Source organism: Antechinus flavipes, chromosome 6, assembly GCF_016432865.1.
Source record: "Antechinus flavipes isolate AdamAnt ecotype Samford, QLD, Australia chromosome 6, AdamAnt_v2, whole genome shotgun sequence".
In the NCBI taxonomy this organism is placed as follows: Eukaryota; Metazoa; Chordata; class Mammalia; order Dasyuromorphia; family Dasyuridae; genus Antechinus; species Antechinus flavipes.
In genome coordinates, this window is record NC_067403.1 from 253357796 (window position 1) to 253378751 (window position 20956).

The window sequence follows — 20956 nt, forward strand, 5'->3', positions numbered from 1 at the left end:
TCTCTGGCCAGATCGGGGGAAGATCTGGAAGGTGCAGACAGCGCGCGCTGGTGTGCGTGGGGGGGAGGGGGTGTGAATGGAGGGTGCTTGTGTCCCGGGCACCCAGGTGTGTCCTCCTACTTCGAGCGCTCAGGGGCCAGGGGCCGATTGCCTGCTGGTCCCGGAGGGGGAGGGGGGCCGTTGGCAGCGGGGCCCGGCGGGCTGCTTGCTGGCGGAGGAGTCCAGCCCGCTGGCCTTCGAAAGATCCTCCTGGGCCAATGGCAGGCGGCGACCCCTCCGACGGCGCGCACGGATTGGTGCAGAGTCTCTGCTGATCCCCGTGGAAGCCCGGCCGCTGGGGCTGGGGGGCGGAGGTGGGCGGCTGGGCTCCCCCTCCCCTTTCCGGGGGCTGGGCCTGGGGGCGGGGCTGCGGCGGGAGGGGAAAGTCCAAGGGGGGCCGGGCGGGGGCGGGGCCGCCGGGAGGGCACCGGGGAGCCCGGGGCTACTGCCGAGGGAGGGAGGGCGGGGGCAGGAGCCGCAGACAAAAGCGGCGCGGGCTGCCGGCTGGCCTGGCACTCTCGGCCGGAGCGGCGGAGGCAGTGACAGCTGCGGCACAGGGGCTGGGGTTGGCAGCCCGGGCGGCCGCGGGCATCATGGGCAAAGGCGGGGAGCAGGGAGATGAGGGCGCCGCCGAGCGCGATGCCCCCACGCTGCCCACCTACAGCTGGGAGGAGGTCCAGAAGCACAACCTGCGCACCGACCAGTGGCTGGTCGTCGACCGCAAGATCTACAACGTCACCCAGTGGTCGCGCCGCCACCCGGGCGGCCACCGAGTCATAGGCCACTACGCGGGCGAGGATGCCACGGTAAGGGGCGGGGGCTCCGGACAGCTCCCGGGCGACTTTCGGGGCGCCCCTTCCCACCCCTCCCCCTCCCCGGGGCTGTGGGCGCCAGGGCTAGCCCGCGGGCTTTTGTGCCCGCTTGGCATCCGGCAGCAAGGGCCGGGGATGGGGGGTGGGGCTGAAGGGGAGGCGGGGGCCGGCCCTGCAGCTCCGCTCTATTTGACTCGGTCCGGGGAAGCGGCTGGTCCACCCCCGGCTTCCACATGGTCAGGCCCGGCGTCCCCGGCCCCCCCATACACTCGGGGCCCCATTGTCCTTCGGAGCAGGAGGAGGGTCCCCCGGGTCCCCGTTCGGGGTCCGCAGCAGCAGGCGCCCCCTCACCTCTCCGCGGCTCATTCCCTGGGAAACGGGGCTCGTGGCCTGAAGGGCTTCTCTGGCCTGCCAGGACCCCCCTCCCCCCATCGGGGGCTCCTGGGAGAGGAGCCAAGCTTGCCACCTCGGCAGAGGCCCCGGAGATGGAAGGCTGGCCCATGGGTGGCCGCTTCTTCCTCTACCCAGGGGAAACCCCGCCGGTGCCACATGCACGTGGGCGCCAGGCTGTGTGCCCGGCTCTGGGAGAGCAGAGCCCTTGCCCGCCCTGAACTTTGTCTCTGCTCCAGAGCCTGGCGCGGACTCACACAAAAGGCAGGGGCTTCCTCTCGTTGACCTTTGTTGTGTCAGTGACCAGATATTCTAGGAACTGAGGTGGTGGGAGGCTCCAGGGACCGGGCACTTCAGCTGCTGGCAGGAGAGGGTTCCCAGGGACCAGGGGGAGGTTGGAAGGGGGGAGGGGAGGACTGGAAAAGCAGCCCTTAGCACATCTGCACCCCGAGCCCTGGGCTGGCCCAGGAGGCCGGGGCTAACAGGTGGGGGCTTCTGCTCGGGATGTGGAAGCGAGCTCCGGGGTCATCTCTTAGGATCCTCTGGGACGGGTTCGCCTCCTCCCAGGACCCTCTGGGACCACCGGGGCCCGAGACTGAAGAGATCACACAGTTTAGATCCTGAGAGCGGTGTCCTCCTGGGCCTTGCTGGGCCAGGGGGAGGGACTGACCCCATCCATCTCCAGTGCCATTCTCGGGGCCTCTCTGCCTCCCACTGGGCCCCAGCCCCGTTGGGGGAAGGGCGATACTTAAAGAACTGGCCTTGGAGTTCAGGAATCCCCAGGAAAGTCCTGCTTGCTAGCTGTAAATGTAGGTCAAGATCAAGTCTAGTCCACTCCTGCCTTTTGTTTTTCAATAGATGAAAGACAAGGGAAGAGAAGGGAAAGGAATAAGCATTTATTAAGTGCCCACTGTGTACCAGGCACTGTTCAGAGAAATAAGCATTTATTAAGTGCCTACTGTGTGCTAGGCACCGTCTTGAGCACTTTACAAATCCATCTTTGAGCTTTACAACAATTCTGGGAGGTGAGGGGCTGTGAACCTCACTTTACAGATGAGGAGACTGAGGCAGAGGTCAAGTTACTTGCCCAGAGTCATCCGGCTAGTAAGTGTCTAAGGCCAGGTTTGAACTCTGGTTTTCCTGCTGGGGGTCCTCTCCCCTGCCTCCCAGGGGAGAGAATCATTGCAAGGTGCATAATAAGCATCATCCCAGCCAGCTCCCTCCTAAGCCGGGGAGACGGCCGGGGGATGAGCAGTAGGTCTGGAATCGGGAAGCCTGGAGTTCAGATGGAGCCTCGGCCATCCAAGTATCTTGGTTGAGAAACCCCAAATAGGGTCATGCGGGCTAAGGGACCTATTGCTTCAGAAACCTTTGAACCTGTGCTTCCAGGTGATCAGATTCCCCTCTCCTCCACTAGCTTTATGATCCTGAGCAAGTCATTGCCTCTCAGCCTTGGTTTGCTGGGCTGCAAAATGGGCGGATCACCTTGCTTCCCCTCGGGGGACGCTGGGAGGAGAGTGCATGGCTCAATCTGGGATACTGTAGAGAAGGGGGGCCAGAGGGACCCCGGGGACATTGGCTTTTCATGCTTGGAGAGTCCGCCTGCCCCTGGCTTTGAACTGAAAGGCCTTAATCAGTACATCTGGGCAGAGAGTGTGCAGTCCTTGGTCAGAGGCACTCCGAGTTCCACCGGGGCCTGCTGGGCAGGTTCCTGCTGCCACTGAGAGGCTGGGGAGGCCACTTGGGCCGCCTCTGGCTGGGAGGTCAGCGGGGAGTCCCAAGGGGAGCTCCCAAGGTTCTCCTAGACTCCGGAGGGCTCGAGGAGCGTCCCCTATATCCCCCAGACCGGCCCTTTCTCATAAAGTAGCTTTATGGTCTTTGCAGGGGGCAGCCCAGGGCCCGCAGGGACAGCTCTGTGGTTGGGTGCTCTGCCCTTAATGCAGCCCCAGTCTCCCTCCAGCTCCCTCCCCCTGCTCGGGGCTGACCGGTAATGGCTCATCTTCCTCCTTCCAGCGGCTCTTCATGTACTTAGTGTCGATCTCTGATACCCCCTGGAAGGCTCCCGGAGGCCCGGCCTGCGTGGGGGGCTCCCTGAGGGGCAGGAAGGCCTGGAAGGCAGAGCAGGGCGGTTTCACTGGGCCACACTGCCTGATCCCAAGACTGGAAGGCAGCTAGCCTGTCCCAGTCTTCTCCGAGTATCCTCAGAGGAGGCCGCTGGACAAGATAGCCCATGCTCCTCCCCGTCACGCCCACTTGTTCCATCCTTCATGACCCCATTTGAGGTTTTCTTGGTAAAGGATCTGCGGTGGTTGGCCATTTCCTTCTCTGGATCAATTACAGATAAGGAAACTGAGGCAAACAGGGTAAAATGACTAGCTCAGGGTCACATACTTCAAATGAAAAAGGAACTGCATCAGCATCTTTTCAAAGAACAGCAAGTTGTCCCTAGCTTTGGCACCTTCTAAAGAGATTGTTTCCATCCTGGGAGGTGATTCTAGGAGTGAGAGTGAGCAGAGTCGGCCCCCTGTCCAGTGCCCCGGGCTGAGGCTGGGGGCTCTGGTTTAGGAGGGGCTAAGGTGAGGGTAGTTGGACGTAGCTGGAGGCATTGGGGGCAGTTAGCCTGGAGAAGGGAAGACTGGAAGCAGGGGGGCCCTGGCAGCTGGGGTCACATCTTGAAGGACTGTTGTGATGTCAAGGGTCAAGGGCCGAGTCCCGATCCGCTCAGAAGAGGTTGGGAAGGAAAAGCAGAGTGGGCCCAGGGGGGGGAACTCCTCTGTGAAGAGCTGGCAAGGAGACGCTGGGCTGCCTCAGAAGGGGGGAGGAGACAGAAGGGGGAGGAGAGAGGGAGGAAGGAGAGGGAGAGAGGAGAAAAAGAAGGGAGAGGGAGAGGAGAGGAGCCCCCCCCCTCCCCCCTGTCCAGCTACCCAAAGAGGAGACACAGAGAGGGACGGAGAAAAAGAGACAGACAGACAGAAAAAAAACCAGATAAAGGAAAGGAGGGAGTGGGAGAGAGATCGGAGAGGGAAGAGGGGGAGAGAGAAAGAAGGAAGAAGTGGAGAGGAAGATAAAGGAGAGAGGGAGGGAGAGCCAGACAGAAGGAGGGAGGGAGAGCTGCATCATGCGGGTTCCAGTTGGGGCAGACAGCTGCTCCCATGGCCTCTTCAGCTCAGTTTTGTGATCCAGAGGACAAAGGTCCAAGGGAGGCTTGAGAGAAGGGACTGGTGGCAGAGGCGGGATCTAACCAAGTCTCCCGGTTCCCACTTCCCCGTGCCCCCCACCGCGCCCCACTGGTGGCCTCCTCCTGGGTGGCCGGCGTGCCGGGCGAGTCCTCCCGAGCTTGACCAAGTTGGGGGAGCTCTGGCCTAGGCAGAGTGGTGGGATAGAAAGAAAGCGGAAGCTTAATGGCTGCTTTGATGGCGGACCTTGTGCAGGCCCTCACCCTCCTGGGGCCTCGGTTTCCTCATTTGTCAAGGGCAGGGGGCTGGGCTAAGTGCCAGTCCCTGTCAGTCCTGCCCTCAGGTCAGTGGTAGGCCCAGAGGGAGGAGGCGGGAGCTCGCTCTCCTTCGGTCACTGACTGAGTGGGGCTCTGTCCACCCTTCCCCGGGCAGTGGTGCATGATGTTCCCTAGGACAGACAGTCTTGCCAAGGGAGATGTTTGGATGTGAACCCCCAAAGATGTGCTCGGAAAGAGTTCTTCCCTTCCCCTTTCTTGTGGCTCGGACGCTGCTGGGGGCTGTCTGGGGCAGCCCCGGGGACTGACGGGACTCTGGAGGCCGGCCTTCCCTCCTCCAAATCTCTCCTTTTCAGAGCAGAAGAGACTTGTCCAAGATCACACAATCAGTCAGTGATGGAGCCAGAGGGTGACTCCTGCCTCCAGCTGACCAGAATGAGCATTGTGCGGGGAGAGGTTCTGGAGGACCCAGGGCAGGGCCTAAGGGACACACCCCCGTTCCATTAGAATAGGTTTAATAATAAAAGTTTCCAGAAATAATCATGTTTATGGGTTCATCGATAGCAAGTACCTTAATGTCCCTTTTCCCTCAGTTTCCCCATCTGTGAAATGGAAGGATTATATTCATTGGCATCTGAAGCCTAGCATCCTGCACCCAGGATTACAAAGCCCCCAGCTTCCTTTCAGCAGGTCTGTGATGGGGAGGGTTCCCTGGTCCTTATCTTAACTGGAGCCTCAAAGGCTTATGGGACTTACCTCTCACCCAGTGAAAAGATTCTAACCCTGGGCCTTCTGCTTCCAGACTCGATGTTCTTGCTCCTGGGATGGAGAGAAAATAAGAGAAAGAGGAAAAGGAGAAAAAGACACAGAGAATAAGAGGGGAAAGCAAGAGGGAGGGAAGCACGCGAGCCAGGGATATGATACCTTGCAGGAAAAGGGCAGAGAGCAGGGTTCTAGGCTTAAAGCCCTTCAGAAGCTGGCTGCCCTGGCAGAAACAGGCCTGACTTCCAGGGCCGGGAAGGGGCCAGGCGGGCCCTCATACTTTGCCCTGCTCCCACCGCTGCGGTCTTAAGAAGAAGGCTCTCGTTTAGCTGGAGAGAGTACAGGGAATTGGCAGCCCCAGGAGGCTGCTGGGACTTTGGCTTCCCACCACAGGAGGGGCAGTTAAAGGGTCTGGAGAAGGGAAGGATCCGCTATGGCACACGGCCTGGCCTCCCGTCTCCTCGCTAACAGGCTGAGTAACCCAGTTCTGTCTACAGTCCCCAGATAAAATTGGGGTTCGAGACCTTTGCTATTTTGAAATCTTTTTCTGCATCATATGCACGGTTCCTAACGTAAGAAAGGACCTAGCCCAGTGTCTTTCTTTCCAAAGAACAACAAGACTTTGAGGTTATTCCTGAATCAAGCTCGTTAAAGGGACTTTCTAGTATGGGTCACGATTCTAGGAATAAGGATGTGACTTTTCTAATCTCCCTTCCTCTTTCTCTGCCCTCATTCTCTCTCTTCCTTCCCCTCTCATTTTCCTCCCTTTCTCGTCTCTTTATTCTCTCTCTCTCTCCCCTCTCTCATTATTTCTCTCTTCTCTGCCCCTCACTTACTCTCTCCTTTTCTCTCTTAGTCTCTTTCTCCTCTTATTCTTCCCTCCCTCTTACTTTCTCTCTTCTCTGTCTTTTTCTCCTCTTCCCCTTTCTCTTATTTTCTTTCTTCCTCTCTTGCTCTTTCTTTCTCTCTCATTCTCTCTCTCTCTCTCTTTCCTTTCTCCCTCTCCCCTCTCCCGCAGGTCAGCCCACCATCTGGTGCTTCGGCTGAGGTCTGGGTGCTCCATTTGTGAGGGACACACAATGGGGGTGACTAGTATTTGTAAGGGCATAGAAGGGAATGGCAGCAAGAGCTGATTAGCTGCTCATCGAGTTGAATGGTAGAGGTCCCAGGGGGCACGGGATGGCTTTGTGCAGGGGAGGGGAGGGGCGCTAGCAGCTGGCTTGGGGACTTTCTGCGGCCCAGCCTTATTGAATTCTGGGTCTTCCTGCCGCCTGGGTCCGAAGACGGGGCTCTGGAAGTAGTGAAAGCGCTCTGATTCCCCATGAAGGCTGAGCCCCCGAGCTGGTGGATTTTGGACAAGTAACTAGAGCTCTCTGGGCTCTTTTCTGGTCCTGCCTCAGCTAGTCCTTGGACCTTGCAGGAGGCATAGACCTGAAACAGATTGTTCCCCATCTTGACCCTAATGGCCGCTGCTTTGCTTGTCGAAATTTCATCCTTTAAGACTCAGCTGAGAGACTTCAGATGCTCCCAAAGTCGAGCCAAGTCAAAAAGCATTATATTAAACTCCTTCTTTATGAGAGTTCCAGTCTAATGGCGGGGAGGGCAACAGTCAGATATAGACAGACAAGACAGAGACAGGGTAAGTGGGAAATAGTCATTGGCTACAGGAAGGAGCCAGCACTGAGGGGAGCCAGGAAGGAGCTGGCACTAAGGGGAGCTAGGAAGAAACAGGCACTAAGGGGGAGCTGGGAAGGAACTGGCACTAAGGGGGAACTGGGAAGAAATGGGGAACTAAGGGGAGCTGGGAAGGAGCCGGCACTAAGGGGGAGCTGGGAAGGAGCCAGCACTAAGGGGGAGCTGGGAAGAAACAGGCACTAAGGGGAGCTGGGAAGGAGCTGGCACTAAGGGGGAGCTGGGAAGAAACAGGCACTAAGGGGAGCTGGGAAGGAGCTGGCACTAAGGGGGAACTGGGAAGAAATGGGGAACTAAGGGGAGCTGGGAAGGAGCCGGCACTAAGGGGGAGCTGGGAAGAAACAGGCACTAAGGGGAGCTGGGAAGAAACAGGCACTAAGGGGAAGCTGGGAAGGAGCTGGCACTAAGGGGGAGCTGGGAAGAAACAGGCACTAAGGGGAGCTGGGAAGAAACAGGCACTAAGGGGAGCTGGGAAGAAACAGGCACTAAGGGGAGCTGGGAAGGAGCTGGCACTAAGGGGGAGCTGGGAAGAAACAGGCACTAAGGGGAGCTGGGAAGAAACAGGCACTAAGGGGAGCTGGGAAGAAACAAGCACTAAGGGGAGCTGGGAAGAAACAAGCACTACAGGGGAGCTGGGAAGGAGCCAGCACTAAGGGGGAGCTGGGAAGAAACAGGCACTAAGGGGAGCTGGGAAGAACCAGGCACTAAGGGGAGCTGGGAAGAACCAGGCACTAAGGGGAGCTGGGAAGAAACAAGCACTAAGGGGAGCTGGGAAGAAACAAGCACTACAGGGGAGCTGGGAAGGCTTAAAGGGAGTGGCTTAGACCTGATGGCCTCCAGAGGATGAAATGGTGCTGAGGAAGAATAGTCCATGCAGGAGAAGACAGGAAGTTGGGAGATGAGGGTCTGATTAAAGGAATAAGAAGGTCAGCGTTTCTGGGTCCACAGTACTTGGAGGGGGAGGTGAGGACTATGGGGGAGGGGGCAGTAAAAAGTGTAGGAAGACAAAGGTGACAGGATGACCACCATTTTGAGGGGTAATTTTGTATTTGTTCTCTTGCCACAGTATCTCCTCTCCAGCCCTTGTATATAACCAATAGTAACATTCGCTATTACAAAGTAACACTTGTGGAGTGTCTCAAGGTTTGCAAAGCTGAACATGCAACATAAGCTCATTTTATGCACACAGCAACTTAGCAAAGTAGGTACCATTTTACAGATGGAGAAACTGAGGCTGGCCATCATAGCCAGGGTATCGGAATTAGCAAAGTGTCTGCGGCAGGTTCTGACTCTGTGCCCAAGCAGCCAGGAAACGTCAGTGCTCTGTGTGTACTTGAGCGTAGTGGGGCTAAACGTCGACACATTGGCAGATCTGCCACTGGAACTTCCTCTTGGTCCCTCTTCTAACTTTTCCTTGGCACTGAATGCCCTTCTCCCTTGTCAGCTGACCAGTTTCTGGCCTCTTTCATTGGCCCCAGGGTCCCGCCGCAGGGTAGATGCTCTCTGATGAGCTGGTCACCCTTAGGTACGCCAAGGGTGGAAGGATTCTCCGGGCTCAGCCTGGTTCCCAAAGGACAGACTCGGGAGCCAGTGGCCGAGGGAAGCAAACGTAGGCTTGTTGTCGAGAACAACTTTCTAGCAATAAGAGCAGGGACGGAAAGCCTTCGGGAAAGCTGTCTCTGGGCCAAGGGCAGCGGCTAGCAGCAATCGCCGGCCTTTGCGTAGGTAAGTTTTGTTAGGCGCTTTCTTTCTGCTTCTCCACTCTGGACTGGCTAAGTGACCCCTCAGGGTCGCAGTATCTGAGGCAGGACTTGAATTCAGCACCTCCAACATTCTTTCTTCTCCACCCAGCGGTTCCTAATACAAACGTAAGAGCAAAAAAAAGAAAAACAAAATGAAACAAAAAACCAAATCATAAAAGCAGACTCTGCCGCAAAGGGCTTACGTTCTAATTTTGTTCGGTCAGTTTTCTGACCCCACTTGGGGATTTCTGGGTAAAAGTGCCGGAATGCTTTGTCTCTTGCTTCTCCAGCTCATTTTATAGCAGAGGAAACTCTACAAAGCTGGTAAAGTGACTCGCTCAGTTTAGTAAGTGTTCAAGGCTGGATTTGAACTCGGGTCTTCTTGACTCTGGTTCTCTACTCTATCCACTGTGGTTCCTAGCTGTCCCAGACTGTTGCTAAGACCTTTAGGACCTCTGCTACATCTTTCTAGATTTTATTTCTGGAGCATGTCTCCAACACGCTCCCCCCTGCATACCCTAATCTCCTCCTCATCTGTGGGTCTGTCCACTCTTAGCTATCTTCTGTGTCTTCCTGCTATGACTTTTGCACCCTTCCAACTCCTCTGGACTGTAATATTTCTACCAGGTGACACCCTATGTTCTCTGTTATAAAGCCCCTCCAAACTCTGATATTCAAAGATCGAGGGGCTTCCCATTTCTGACATTGTGTTCTAAGTTCCCCCCAGTCCTAACATTTCCTATTCTAATGTACCTTCAAATTGTGGTATTTTATGTTCTATGTTCTAAGGCCCCTTCCAGCTGGGTCATTCTGTGTTCTATGTTCTAAGGCCCCTTCCAGCTGGGTCATTCTGTGTTCTATGTTCTAAGGCCCCTTCCAGCTGGGTCATTCTGTGTTCTATGTTCTAAGGCCCCTCCCAACTCTAACAGAAGTTCACTGAAAGGCTTTGAACCTACACCGATGCCTTCCTTTTCCATCCTTGCCCCCCAGTGCTTCCATTCCCCGCCCTTCAGCTGTTCTGTTCCCGAGGCCTCTGGGCTGCCGCTCCATCCAGGTGGCCCGTCCCGCCTCAGGGACCCAGGCTCCCCAGGGACCGGGCTCTGAAATGGAGAAGCCGAGTTACATCAGTGTGGGTCACTAGGACACAGAGGGCCTTGTCCCCAGCATCATCCAGTTACACTTCTCAGGTTTCTGACCCAATCTGCTCGCTTCCCAGCTGGGGGAGGGCGGCCTGCCCTCTCCCTGGGGCAGCTGGGACATTGCCACTGTGCATGCTTTACATCAGGTTGGAGAGGATTTAGAGTATACCCCCCTGGGAGCAGCCTGGCCTTGGTACAGAGCCTCTGGGACCCCTGCCAGGCTGGGCCTGACAGATGGGGAGCAGCCCTTGCCTCTCCGAGGTGGGCCTCTGCTCCAAATCCTGTTGTGGCTCCCCATTACCCAAGCTCCCAAGCTTAGCCGTGGAGACCTTTTGCTCTTCCAGGCTTAGCCCAAATTGCTCCCCTAGGCCGGGCTGGACTGGCCCCTGCCCCTGGGATCCTTGAGCTCTCCCACTTTTGTGCTTTTGCTCATATAGAGTCCCCCAGGCCTAAACTGGTTCTCTGTCTCTACCTGGTGAAATTCTGTCTGTTCAAGCCCTGGGCAACTGCCAATCTTTGAGGAAGTCTTTTGGCATTTAAATCCATTTGCTCCCTGGCCCTTTCCTAATGTTCTAGACTTCCCCATCTCTTCTAGAACATCTTCTTCCCTTAAGGTGCTGTGCACATAGTAGGTGCTTTACCCCTTGTATCACTGCTCCACTATGCACATAGTAGGTGCTTTACCCCTTATATCACTGCTCCCTCTCCCAGCTAAGAGTTGTGCACACAGTAGGTACATTTGTTAACTGTGTGCGGAGGCACTCTGCCCCTTTCGGAGTAGGAGTAAAATTAAGTAGCTGACAGAGCTTTAAGGTTGGCAAAGCACCTTTTCCCAAGCTGATCTCCTGTGCGCCTCTGAGCAGCTACAATCGATGGCTGTGAGCCTTGGAGCATTGAGGGCCTTGTCCGAGGTTCTGAGTTCAGAGCGCCCACTGTACTTTCCACTTGGCCACCCGGCTGTCTCTGCCTGGGCTGTTGTTAGGATCTTAGTGGGAATGAGAAGGTACATGAAGGGTGAGAGACCAGATGGAGGAGGGAGGGTCTCTGGGGAGCCCAGCCAGCCCGGTCACTGCTAGCTTGGGACCACTGTCACCAGAGGAACTTCCTCTGATAGAACATCAGCTTCCTGAGGGCCAGAACTATTGGGTTTTTATCTCTGGATCCCCAGCACTTAACCCAGGACCTGGAACATAGATAGGGCCATCCTGGCTACCCAGGCCAGTCATTTAATTCATAAATTATCACTATCCCCATTTTACAGAAAAGGAAACTGAGGCACAGGGAGGCGCCTCTCCTGGAGGATAGGTATCTGGAGTAAATTTGAACTATGGGCCCTTCCCTCCCCTCCCTCCCCCCCTCCACATACAAGTTCTTGCCTGGAGGGATTTTGTAATCTGCTTGGAGATAAGCTAGAGCTTTTAAACAAGATAATTAGGCTTTCCCTTTGACCCCTGATTTGTAAATAGAGATCTCCTGATCTGGATCTACCAGACAGGCATCCTGACCCTTGAGGCCTCTTCTGGAGGATCCCTTTTCTCTGAAGAAGTTTCAGCAGCTCCCAGCTCCACTCGTTCCTTTATTTTCTAAACCTGGGAGATTTTATAATTTATAGAGACTGGAAGAGACCCCAGAGTGGTCATGAGCCTACCCCCTTCTTTTTGACGGGTGTAGAAACTGAGACTCGAGCAAAAGAAAGCCAAAGCTTTGCCAACTTTAAAGCTCTGTCAGCTACTTAATTTTATTCCCACTCAAAATGTGGAGTACCATCTCACCCACAACTAACAAATAGTTATCATGTACCTACTATGTGTATAACTCCTAGCTGAGGAAGGGAGCAAAGCACCTACTAGTGCACAGCTCTTAGCTGGGGGAAGGAGCAGTGGTACAAGGAGCAAAGCACCTACTGTGTGCACAGCTCTTAGCTGGGGAAGGGAGCAGTGATATAAGGGGCAAAGCACCTACTGTGTGCACAGCTCTTAGCTGGGGGAGGGAGCAGTGGTACAAGGGACAAAGATGAGAGTTCGCATGAGAGCCAGCTTTCTTCAGAGCTTCCAATGGGGGGGGCAGCAGTAACTAAAATACAAAAACAAAGTCCTATTTTCTTAAGAGGGAAACAACCAATCAGTCACCAAAGTTTATGAATAGTAAATAATGAGACTAGAATGTGAACCCTCTTCCTGCCTCTCTGGGGGCAAATCACTTGCCCAAACTGTGCCTCACTTTTTTTGTGTGTGTCAGTGGTCTCCAAGGGGCTTTCCAACTTCACATCTCTGGAGCTCTGAGCTTGGAAGAATACCCTAACTGTCCTGGGACCCCTGACCTTTGGGATCTCATCTTCTAGTCCAGAATTGGGGAGGGGGTTTCACCTGTTGCTATCTGCTGATTTCCGTGACCTTGAGGGTCTCTCTCTCAGGGGTCTGGGAGAGAGGCCCAATTCTGAACCTAGACTGGGAAGGTGATAGGATAACTGCCTGAGATGGGGACTGGGGAAGAGGAAAGGAGAGCCAAGCGTGGCAGGTGGACGACCTCGGGGATCCCGAGTTTGAATCTTGCTTCTGCCATTTGCTCGCCCCGTGACCCTGGGCAGCTTCCTCATCTAGGTGACTTCTGGGCCACGGTCCCCTCTAGTTCTAAGTCTATAATCTTAATCTGACTCTGTTATTGAAGAGCAGAAGAGTCCCAGGCAACTCATTTCCCAGGTCTCAGTTTCCCTATTTGTCGAGTGGGAGACTGGATGATTCCTAAGGACCTTTCTGCCCCTAGTGTGCCAATGAGGGGATTAGACAGCAAGGGAAACGTGGAGGGATTCCGGAGTGCCTTTGTTTATTCCGATAGCTCTGCCAGGTTCTGATACAACTGGGGTTTTTCCTTCTCCTCCACAGGACGCTTTCCTCGCCTTCCACCAGGACCTGCATTTTGTGAGGAAGTTCATGAAGCCCTTGCTGGTTGGGGAGCTGGCCCCTGGGGAGCCCAGCCAAGACCGTGGCAAGAGTGTGAGTATGGGTCAGGGACAGGGGGGCAGGGAGAGCTCAGAGAGCCTGAGACTCCAGTATGGTCTGCCTGCTGGCCAGTGCCCTCCTCCCGAAGGCAGGATTAAATTCAGTTCAATTGGCATTCATCACAGGCACCACAAGACAGTAAGACAAACAGATTTGTTCCTGTTCTCAAGGAACTTAGCTTTTTGTGGTTTCCTCACGGCCGTCAAGGACAGTCAGAGGACACCTGGGTATGGGCAGGTGTTTTGTAGGGCTGTTTCACTGTAGTGGAAGCCTTTCTCTTCCTTCTATCACTCATATCTGAGCATAGCCATCCCTGAAAATCTTCCTCGGTAATAAAGAAAAAGTCCAAGCTCGATATTCTAAATTTTAGGACCATCGCTGCTCTCCTGTATTCCTGTATACTAAGGTTCCATTAGCATATTACATTGAGAGAGAGAGAGAGAGAAAGGGGGGAGAAAGAAAAGAGAAATGGGGAAGGAGAGAGGAAGAAAAAAATAAGGAGAGAAAGAAGAAAAGAGGAGAGAGGAAGAGAGAAGGGAGAATAAGGAGAAGAGAGGAAGGAGGGAGAGAAGAGAGGAAAGGGAGGAGGTAAAGGAGGAGAGAGGAGAGAGAAAGAGAGAAGGAAGAATAAGGAGGAGAAAGAGGAGAGAAAAAGAAGGAGGAAGAGAGGAAGAAAAGAAGAAAGACAAAGAAGAGAGGAAAGATGAAGAGAGAGAAGGGAGAATAAGGAGGAGAAGAGAAAAAGAAAGTGAGAGGAAGAGAGATAAAGAAGAGAAGAGAGGAGATGATGAAAGAGAAGGGAGAAAAAGAAGTGGAGGAGGAGTAAAAGGAGGAGAGAAAAAAAGAGAAGGAAAGCAACAGCCCCAAACTTAGGAAGACCAAGGTTTTCATATCTATCTCTGACTGCTTTTGCCTGAGTGACCCTTGGCCAGTCACTCAACCTCTTAAGCGCCCAGTGCAATTTTCTAAAATTATTAAGTTGCACAAATGTCCTCACTGGTCATTGCCTACACCAATGAAATGATATGTTTTCTTCTGTTCCCCTGCTCATTTCACGGTGATACATTAAGCTTGTAGTCTACTAAGACCCCCATTTCTTTCCACACAGAATCTTGTCTAGTTATACTATTTTACCCCCTTATCTTGCTAATTATTCATTTAAATTTTTCTGCATACATTATATTAAAAACAAAAACATTCCAAACCGTATGATTATCTCAAGAGATGGGGGAGGGGGAGAAGGCTTAGACAAGGCAGAACACTCATAGGGTTGGAAGAACCTCTTTAAAACTATGAAAAAGGATTTGTCTAAAGTCCAAAGCTAGTGCCATATACAATGATAACACTAGAAGCTTTCTCAGCAAACACAGGAATAAAGCAAGGAAGTCCTCTTCTACCCCTGTTATTTGACACATTGTAAAACTGCCAGTTAACAGTGAAACAAGAGGAAAAATTAAAGGCATAAACACAGTAAAGAGGAGATGAAACTAAACCAATTTGCTGATGACTCAGTGGTTTATTTACACCTATTTCCCAGTCAGACTTGAAGCTTTCTTAGCATTGATGCAGCACTGAGCATGAGGCTGGGTTTGTGAAACTTAAGATTTCTCTCTATTGATGGCTTGGAGATGGACCCTCACATCACCCCCTTTCCTCTGGTTCCCCTGGATGGGAGCAGTGAGCTGCTTGGGGCCATTCGGGATTCCCGTCTTGTGTGGGATTGCCTGGGTGGCTAACGCCCCATTTTGGGCTCCGGCCTCTCAGCCCCAGATTACCGAGGACTTCCGAGCCCTGAGGAAGACTGCGGAAGACATGAAGCTCTTTGAGACCAACCACATGTTCTTCCTCCTGCTCCTGGCTCACATCATCGTTATGGAGAGTTTAGCCTGGTTCACCGTTTTCTACTTTGGCACCGGCTGGATCTCCACCATCTTGACAGCCGTCATCCTGGCAACTTCCCAGGTGAGAAAGAGGGGGCCTCGGAACATGGATTGATTATCAGAGTTAGGAAGGACCTTGGGGGAGAGATTTTAGAATAGGGTGGTTAGACTGTAGAACCTAGACTGTGTAAATTGGGAAGGAGTTGAGAACATAGAACATAAAATGTCAGAGGAACTTTGGAAAATGGAATGTCAGCTATGGGGGATCCCCTAAAGGAGAAACCCTGGAAGATAGAACAAAGACCGTCTGAATGGGGGGAACGTTATGGATCATTCTTCCCTCTCGCTTTGTGATGGGGAGACGGGCTCAGCCGCAGGTTATGTGTTGGAGACAAAGCTTCCTCTGTTCTCCCCTTCTGTCCCCCACCTTCTCCGCACTCCCGGGGTATACCTAGACCTCTCTGCTTTCCGGCTCCCATTGGCTCATGTGGCCGGGTCCTCCCGGTGCCTCGTGGGGGCTCCCTGAGTATCTTTCTCCAACCTACTCTCTTCCCCCAGGCCCAGGCTGGGTGGCTCCAGCATGACTACGGTCACCTCTCGGTCTACAAGAAATCCACGTGGAACCACCTTGTCCACAAATTTGTGATCGGCCACCTCAAGGTAAGCTCTGTCCGCCCAAAGCCGCCGCCGGCCGCCGGCTCTCCTTCCCAGGGCAGGGGGTTCCTCGGTCCGTCCCTCCGCGCCGGTCTGGGCAGGGAGAAGCAGATTTCCTAGTCCTCCTCCATGCATTTGCCCAGGCTGTCCCATGGCCTCACTTTTCTCCAAAGATGCAGCTCAGCTGCGCCCGCCTGACTCCTCCCAGTTGGAAGCTCTCTGTGCACCCTCAGATTTTCCTGGGTTTTCTAGTTAGATCTCTCTTCTGGGGTCATTCTTGTTTCTGTTCTTGGCTTGCCCAGAGTCACAGCTGGTGAGTGTCTGAGGTTGGATTTGAACTTGTGTTCTCCTCATTCCGAGGTCAGTGCTCTAACCACTGTACCATCTACCTGCCTCATCACTGACCCTCTTAACTGGGAGCCCCCCATCCCACCCCCACTGAACATAAGACTTCCCTCTTTCCAAGCCTCATTTTCCCTATCTCTACAATGGGCAAATGAGAGTGCAGCAGGGCTTTTTCACTTTGGGGTCCATGAATGTGTTTCCAAAAATATTTTGATAACCGTATTTTAGAATAATTGGTTTCCTTGGTAATTTTTAAAGACATTATTTAAAAGCAAAAATAAACAAAGGAAACATGAGCCCTAAGAGAGCCTAGTGGCTCTAGTGGCCAGGGAGCTCAGTAGGTAGTGCTGAAACTGGAGTCAGGACTTGAATTTAAATCCTTCCTTGGATCATTGCTAGTGGGGTGACCCGGGGCCACACCTCTCTTGGCCTGTTACCTCATCTGTAGAATGGGGGAGTAGTGGGTCTCTCCCCTGGCCTCCTCAGGCCTCAGTTAGCTCACTGACCTGGCCCCCATGGTCCTGCCCTCCGGTGCAGCCATTGGCCCGGCTCTCCCATAGAACCTGGCGGCTCTGACCGCTGGGCCCTCCAGGCTCTTCACCTTCCCTGTTCTCTCCCCCACAAGCCGATTCTCTCCTGCTTGAGCAGTGAGGAGGAGCCTCGTCAAGGCCGGCTTGAGCTCCTGAGGGCCCGGGCTGTGGGATGGGAGCCTCTGGCCTGCCGGCCCAGGAGGATGGGAGACCCAGCTTCGTAAGCAACGGCCTGAGCTCCGGCGAGGGTCTGGTTTCCTGCCAGAGTTGGGGGCCTCGAGCCGCACAGGGAGCCCTTTGTGTCCTTTCTCCTGCTCTCCCATCTCTAATAAAAACGCTCTTGAATGCTGAAAAGCAACATCCCCCTCCTCGGCAGCCTCAGCCTTGTGGGCTCCACAAGGAGGGTCTGTGTGGCCCTGCTTGGTCCTGCTCCAGAGGAAGGGGCGCCCCCCAGGCTGGCTGGGGGGGCTGAACCCCAGCTCTGGGGGCCGGCTGGAGGGCTCGGTAATGGCCAGGCCCTTGTTACCGCCCCTCCTCTGTATCACTTGCTTTTGGAGGCTGAATGGAGGGCGGGGAGGAGCCCGGGTTACTTGGCACCCAGACCCTGGGGAAGGAGGGGGAGCGGGCTTGTTCAGGCGGCCCAGATTCTCCTCCTAGCTCTTTCTCCCACTCTCCCTGAAATCGGCCATTCATTTGCTCAGTAAGCATTTGCTAATCGCCACCTGTGTGCCAGACACTGCCGGGGCCAGGGATTCAAAGCTATGAAAGGGAACCCACACTGCCCTGTTGTGTCCCTTGGATGGGGGGGGAACAGCATATGCATGTCAGGAAGTAGAACAACGGGGCAGAGGGAATGTGGCCCTTGGACTGAGCTTTAAATGAAGCTCAGAGGTGCTTGGGAAGAAGGAAGCCGGCTCCAGGTAGGAAATGGAACATCTCTGCAAACATATATTGTATCTAGGATATACTGCAACATATCCAACATATAAAGGACTGCTTGCCATCTAGGGAAGGGGGTGGAGGGAGGGAGGGGGAAAAATCGGAACAGAAACGAGTGCAAGGGATAATGTTGTTAAAAAAAAATTACCCTGGCATGGATTCTGTCAATATAAAGTAATTATTAAATAAAAATTAAAAAAAAAAAAAGAAATGAAACATCATGTCTATTGATCAATCCCGGGCCCCTTGGGCAAGAACACAGAGTGAGTGAAGGGGACTGGTGTGTAGTAAATGAGGAAGGGAGGCTGGAGCCAGATGGGAAGAGCCTCATGGGAGAAACAGAACTTTTTTTTTTTTTTTTGGTTTTTTAATTCCATTATTTATTTTAAAACTTTTTAAAATTTAGAATTCCAAATTTTCTTCCTCTCTCTCTCCCTTATTCACTGAGAAGGCAGATGATAGATCATATCATATCATATCATATATCATATCATATATATCATAACTGATATATCAGTTATGCATGGGAAATCATCTAAAACATTTCCATATGAGTCATATTAAAAAAAGAAGAAAAAAAGCAAGAAAATGATATTTCTCCTTGCATTCAGCTCAGCAGTTCTGCCTCTGGAGGCGGCTAGCGTTTGTCGGCACGGCATTATCTTTTGAAATGATCTTAGATCCTTGTATTGCTCAGAGTAGCCAAGTCTTGCACAGCTGATCATCGTTACATCACTGGGCCCGTGTGCCATGAGCTCCCACTTCTGCTTACCTCATTTTGCATCGGTTCGTAGAAATCTTGCCCCTTATCATTTTTTGTAGTCATATATAGTTATATATATAATTATATAATATTATTATATAGGATATATATATTATAATAATCATTGTATATACAATCAATATTATATAATTAATCATATATAATACAAGAACTATATGTAGTTCTTATAGTTAAAATATTATATAATAATTATGTATATGATTAATCAATATATATAAGAACTATATATAGTTCTTAGTTATAATATATAAATATTTATCTATACAACTAATTAATATTATATATAAGAACTATATGTAGTTCTTATAGTTATATTATATAAATATTACATAATAATTATGTATACAATTAATATATATAATGTAAGAACTATATATATTTCTTAGTTATAATACATAAATATATGATAATTATGTATGCAATTAATTAATATTATAATTATATAATTAATATTATACATAATATAATATATATCGTTCTTATAGTTATAATATATAATTATATAATTGTACATACAATTAATATTATATATAATATTATATAATTAATCATATATAATATAAGAACTATATATATAGTTCTTATAGTTATAATGATGTAGCACGCTTGTTCAGCTGTTCCCCAATTGATAGATATCTCCTCAATCTCCAGGGTTTTTCACTACAAAAAGAGCTGCTATAAATAATATCATACATTTGGGTGCTTTCCTTTTTATTTGATCTCTTTGGAATACCGACAATAACCATATTGCTGAATCAAAGGCTGGGCGCTGTTTTATAACCCTTCGGGCCTAGTTCCAAATTGTTCTTCAGCACCATTGGACAAGTTCACAGTTAATTAGTAAATCTCTTTCTCAACCCTCCAACATTTATCTTTTTTGATAGGGGTGAGGTGGTACCTCTGGGTTATTTAACTTGCATTTCTCTAATCAAATGACTTAGAGCATGTTTTCATGGTTTCTTTCTCTGAAAACTGTCTGTTCACGTCTACTGACCATTCATCAATGAGGGGAAATGACTGATTTTTTTTTAAAATAAATTTGACTCAATTCTCTATATATTTGAGAAATAAAGTCTTTGATCAGTGAAATTTCCTGTAAATGTTGGGGGTAATAAGTCATGAACTATAGTACCTTTTAGCAAAATGTAGTTCACCTGATTATCTTTTTTCTTTAGGTTTGGTTTTGCTTTTTCTTTGTCTGAGATCATGATTGCTGCCCCTGTCTTTTTAACTTCAGCTGAAGTGAAATAGCTTCTATTCCTTTATTTTAACTCCCTCTGTTTGTTTCTGTTTCAAATGTGTCTCTTATAAACAGCATATTGTTAGGTTCTGGTTTCTAATCCATTCTAATATTGGCTACCATTTTACAGGTGAGCTCATCACATTCACAGTTATGATTGTTGTGTATTTCCCTTCATTCTATTTCCTTTGATATATCCTTCTCTTTTTATCTTATCTCCCCTCAAAAGTCTGTTTTGCTTCTGACCCCTGACTCCCTTAACACAGCCTTCCTTTTATTGACCTATCCCCTACGCCCACCTCCCACCTCCATCTCTTATCCCCTTTCCCTTCTGTTTCCCTATTAGATAAGATATATTTCAATATACAATTGGCTGCGTTATACATATTTTTCTTCTTTGAATTAATTCTGACAAGAAAACATTGTACAACAGTAACAGCAAGATTGTGTGATGATCAGCTACGATAGACTTGGCTCTTCTCAGCAATATAATGACCCAAGATGATTTCAATAGTCTTTGAATGGAAAATACCATCCACATCCAGAGAAAGAATTATGAAGAGTGAATGTGGATCAAATCATGGTATTTTCATCTTGTTGTTGTTTTCCTTGTGATTTTCTCCGTTTGTTCTCATTTTTCTCTTACAAAAGGACCAATCGGGAAATATGTTTAAAATAATTGTGCATATCTAGCCTATATTAGATGTTTTTCTGTCTTGAGGAGTAGGGAGGTAAGGGAGGGAGGAAGAAAAAAATTGGAATTCAAGATCTTACAAAAATAAATGCTGAAAATCATTTTTACTTGTCATTAGAAAAAATAATATACCATTAAAATAAAAACAATTTTAACAAAGAGTGAGCTTAAAGACTTACTCCCTACCCCTCCATTCATTTTCCTCTCCACTATAAAAGCTCTTCCTTGTGTGCCTCTATTATGTTAGAAAATTTTCCCCATTGTACCTCTCTCTTTCCCGTTCTCCCAGTGCATCCCCCTTTCTCGCCCCTTCATTTTTTTTTTTTTGAAGATTATTGTAACATAATGGGTTCATATTTATGTACTGTTTATGCAGACTCCTTCTAACTGTTCTAATAATGATAAAGCTCTTAGGAGTTACATATATCATCTTCCCACATAGGAATATAAATAGTTTAACTTTATTGAGACCCTTATGATTACTCTTTTAAGTTTACCATTTTATGCCTTTAAGTCTTGTGTTTGAATGTCAGATTTTCTGTTCAGTTCAGTTCTTTTCATCAGGAGTGCTTGAAATCTTCTATCATCTTAAATATCTAATTTTTCTCCCAAAAGATTACATTCAGCTTTGCTGTAATCCTAGCTTCTTTGCCTTCTGAAATATCATTTTCCAAACCTTTACTCCTTTAACGTGGAAACTGCTAAAACTTGTATTATAGTCTGACTGTGACTCCATGATATTTAAAGTGTTTCTTTCTGGCTGCCTCCAATTAGGTCCTCCCCGACCTCGAAGCTCTGCAATTTTGCTATAATATTCTTGGGGATTTTCATTTTGGAATTTCTTTCTGGAGGTGATCAGTGGAT

General features: G+C 50.5%; 1 protein-coding gene across 1 annotated transcript in view; it reads left to right on the forward strand.

Annotated features, from left to right (window-relative positions):
- The first annotated feature begins 542 nt into the window (after positions 1-542).
- Positions 543-20956, forward strand: part of FADS2 (fatty acid desaturase 2) — a 40090-nt gene continuing 19676 nt past the window's right edge. The window contains exons 1-4 of the mRNA XM_051967167.1: positions 543-845; positions 12910-13020; positions 14791-14988; positions 15465-15566. Coding sequence (XP_051823127.1) covers positions 633-845; positions 12910-13020; positions 14791-14988; positions 15465-15566 — 624 coding nt within the window. The 5' untranslated portion in view covers positions 543-632. The remainder of the gene's footprint in view (positions 846-12909; positions 13021-14790; positions 14989-15464; positions 15567-20956) is intronic.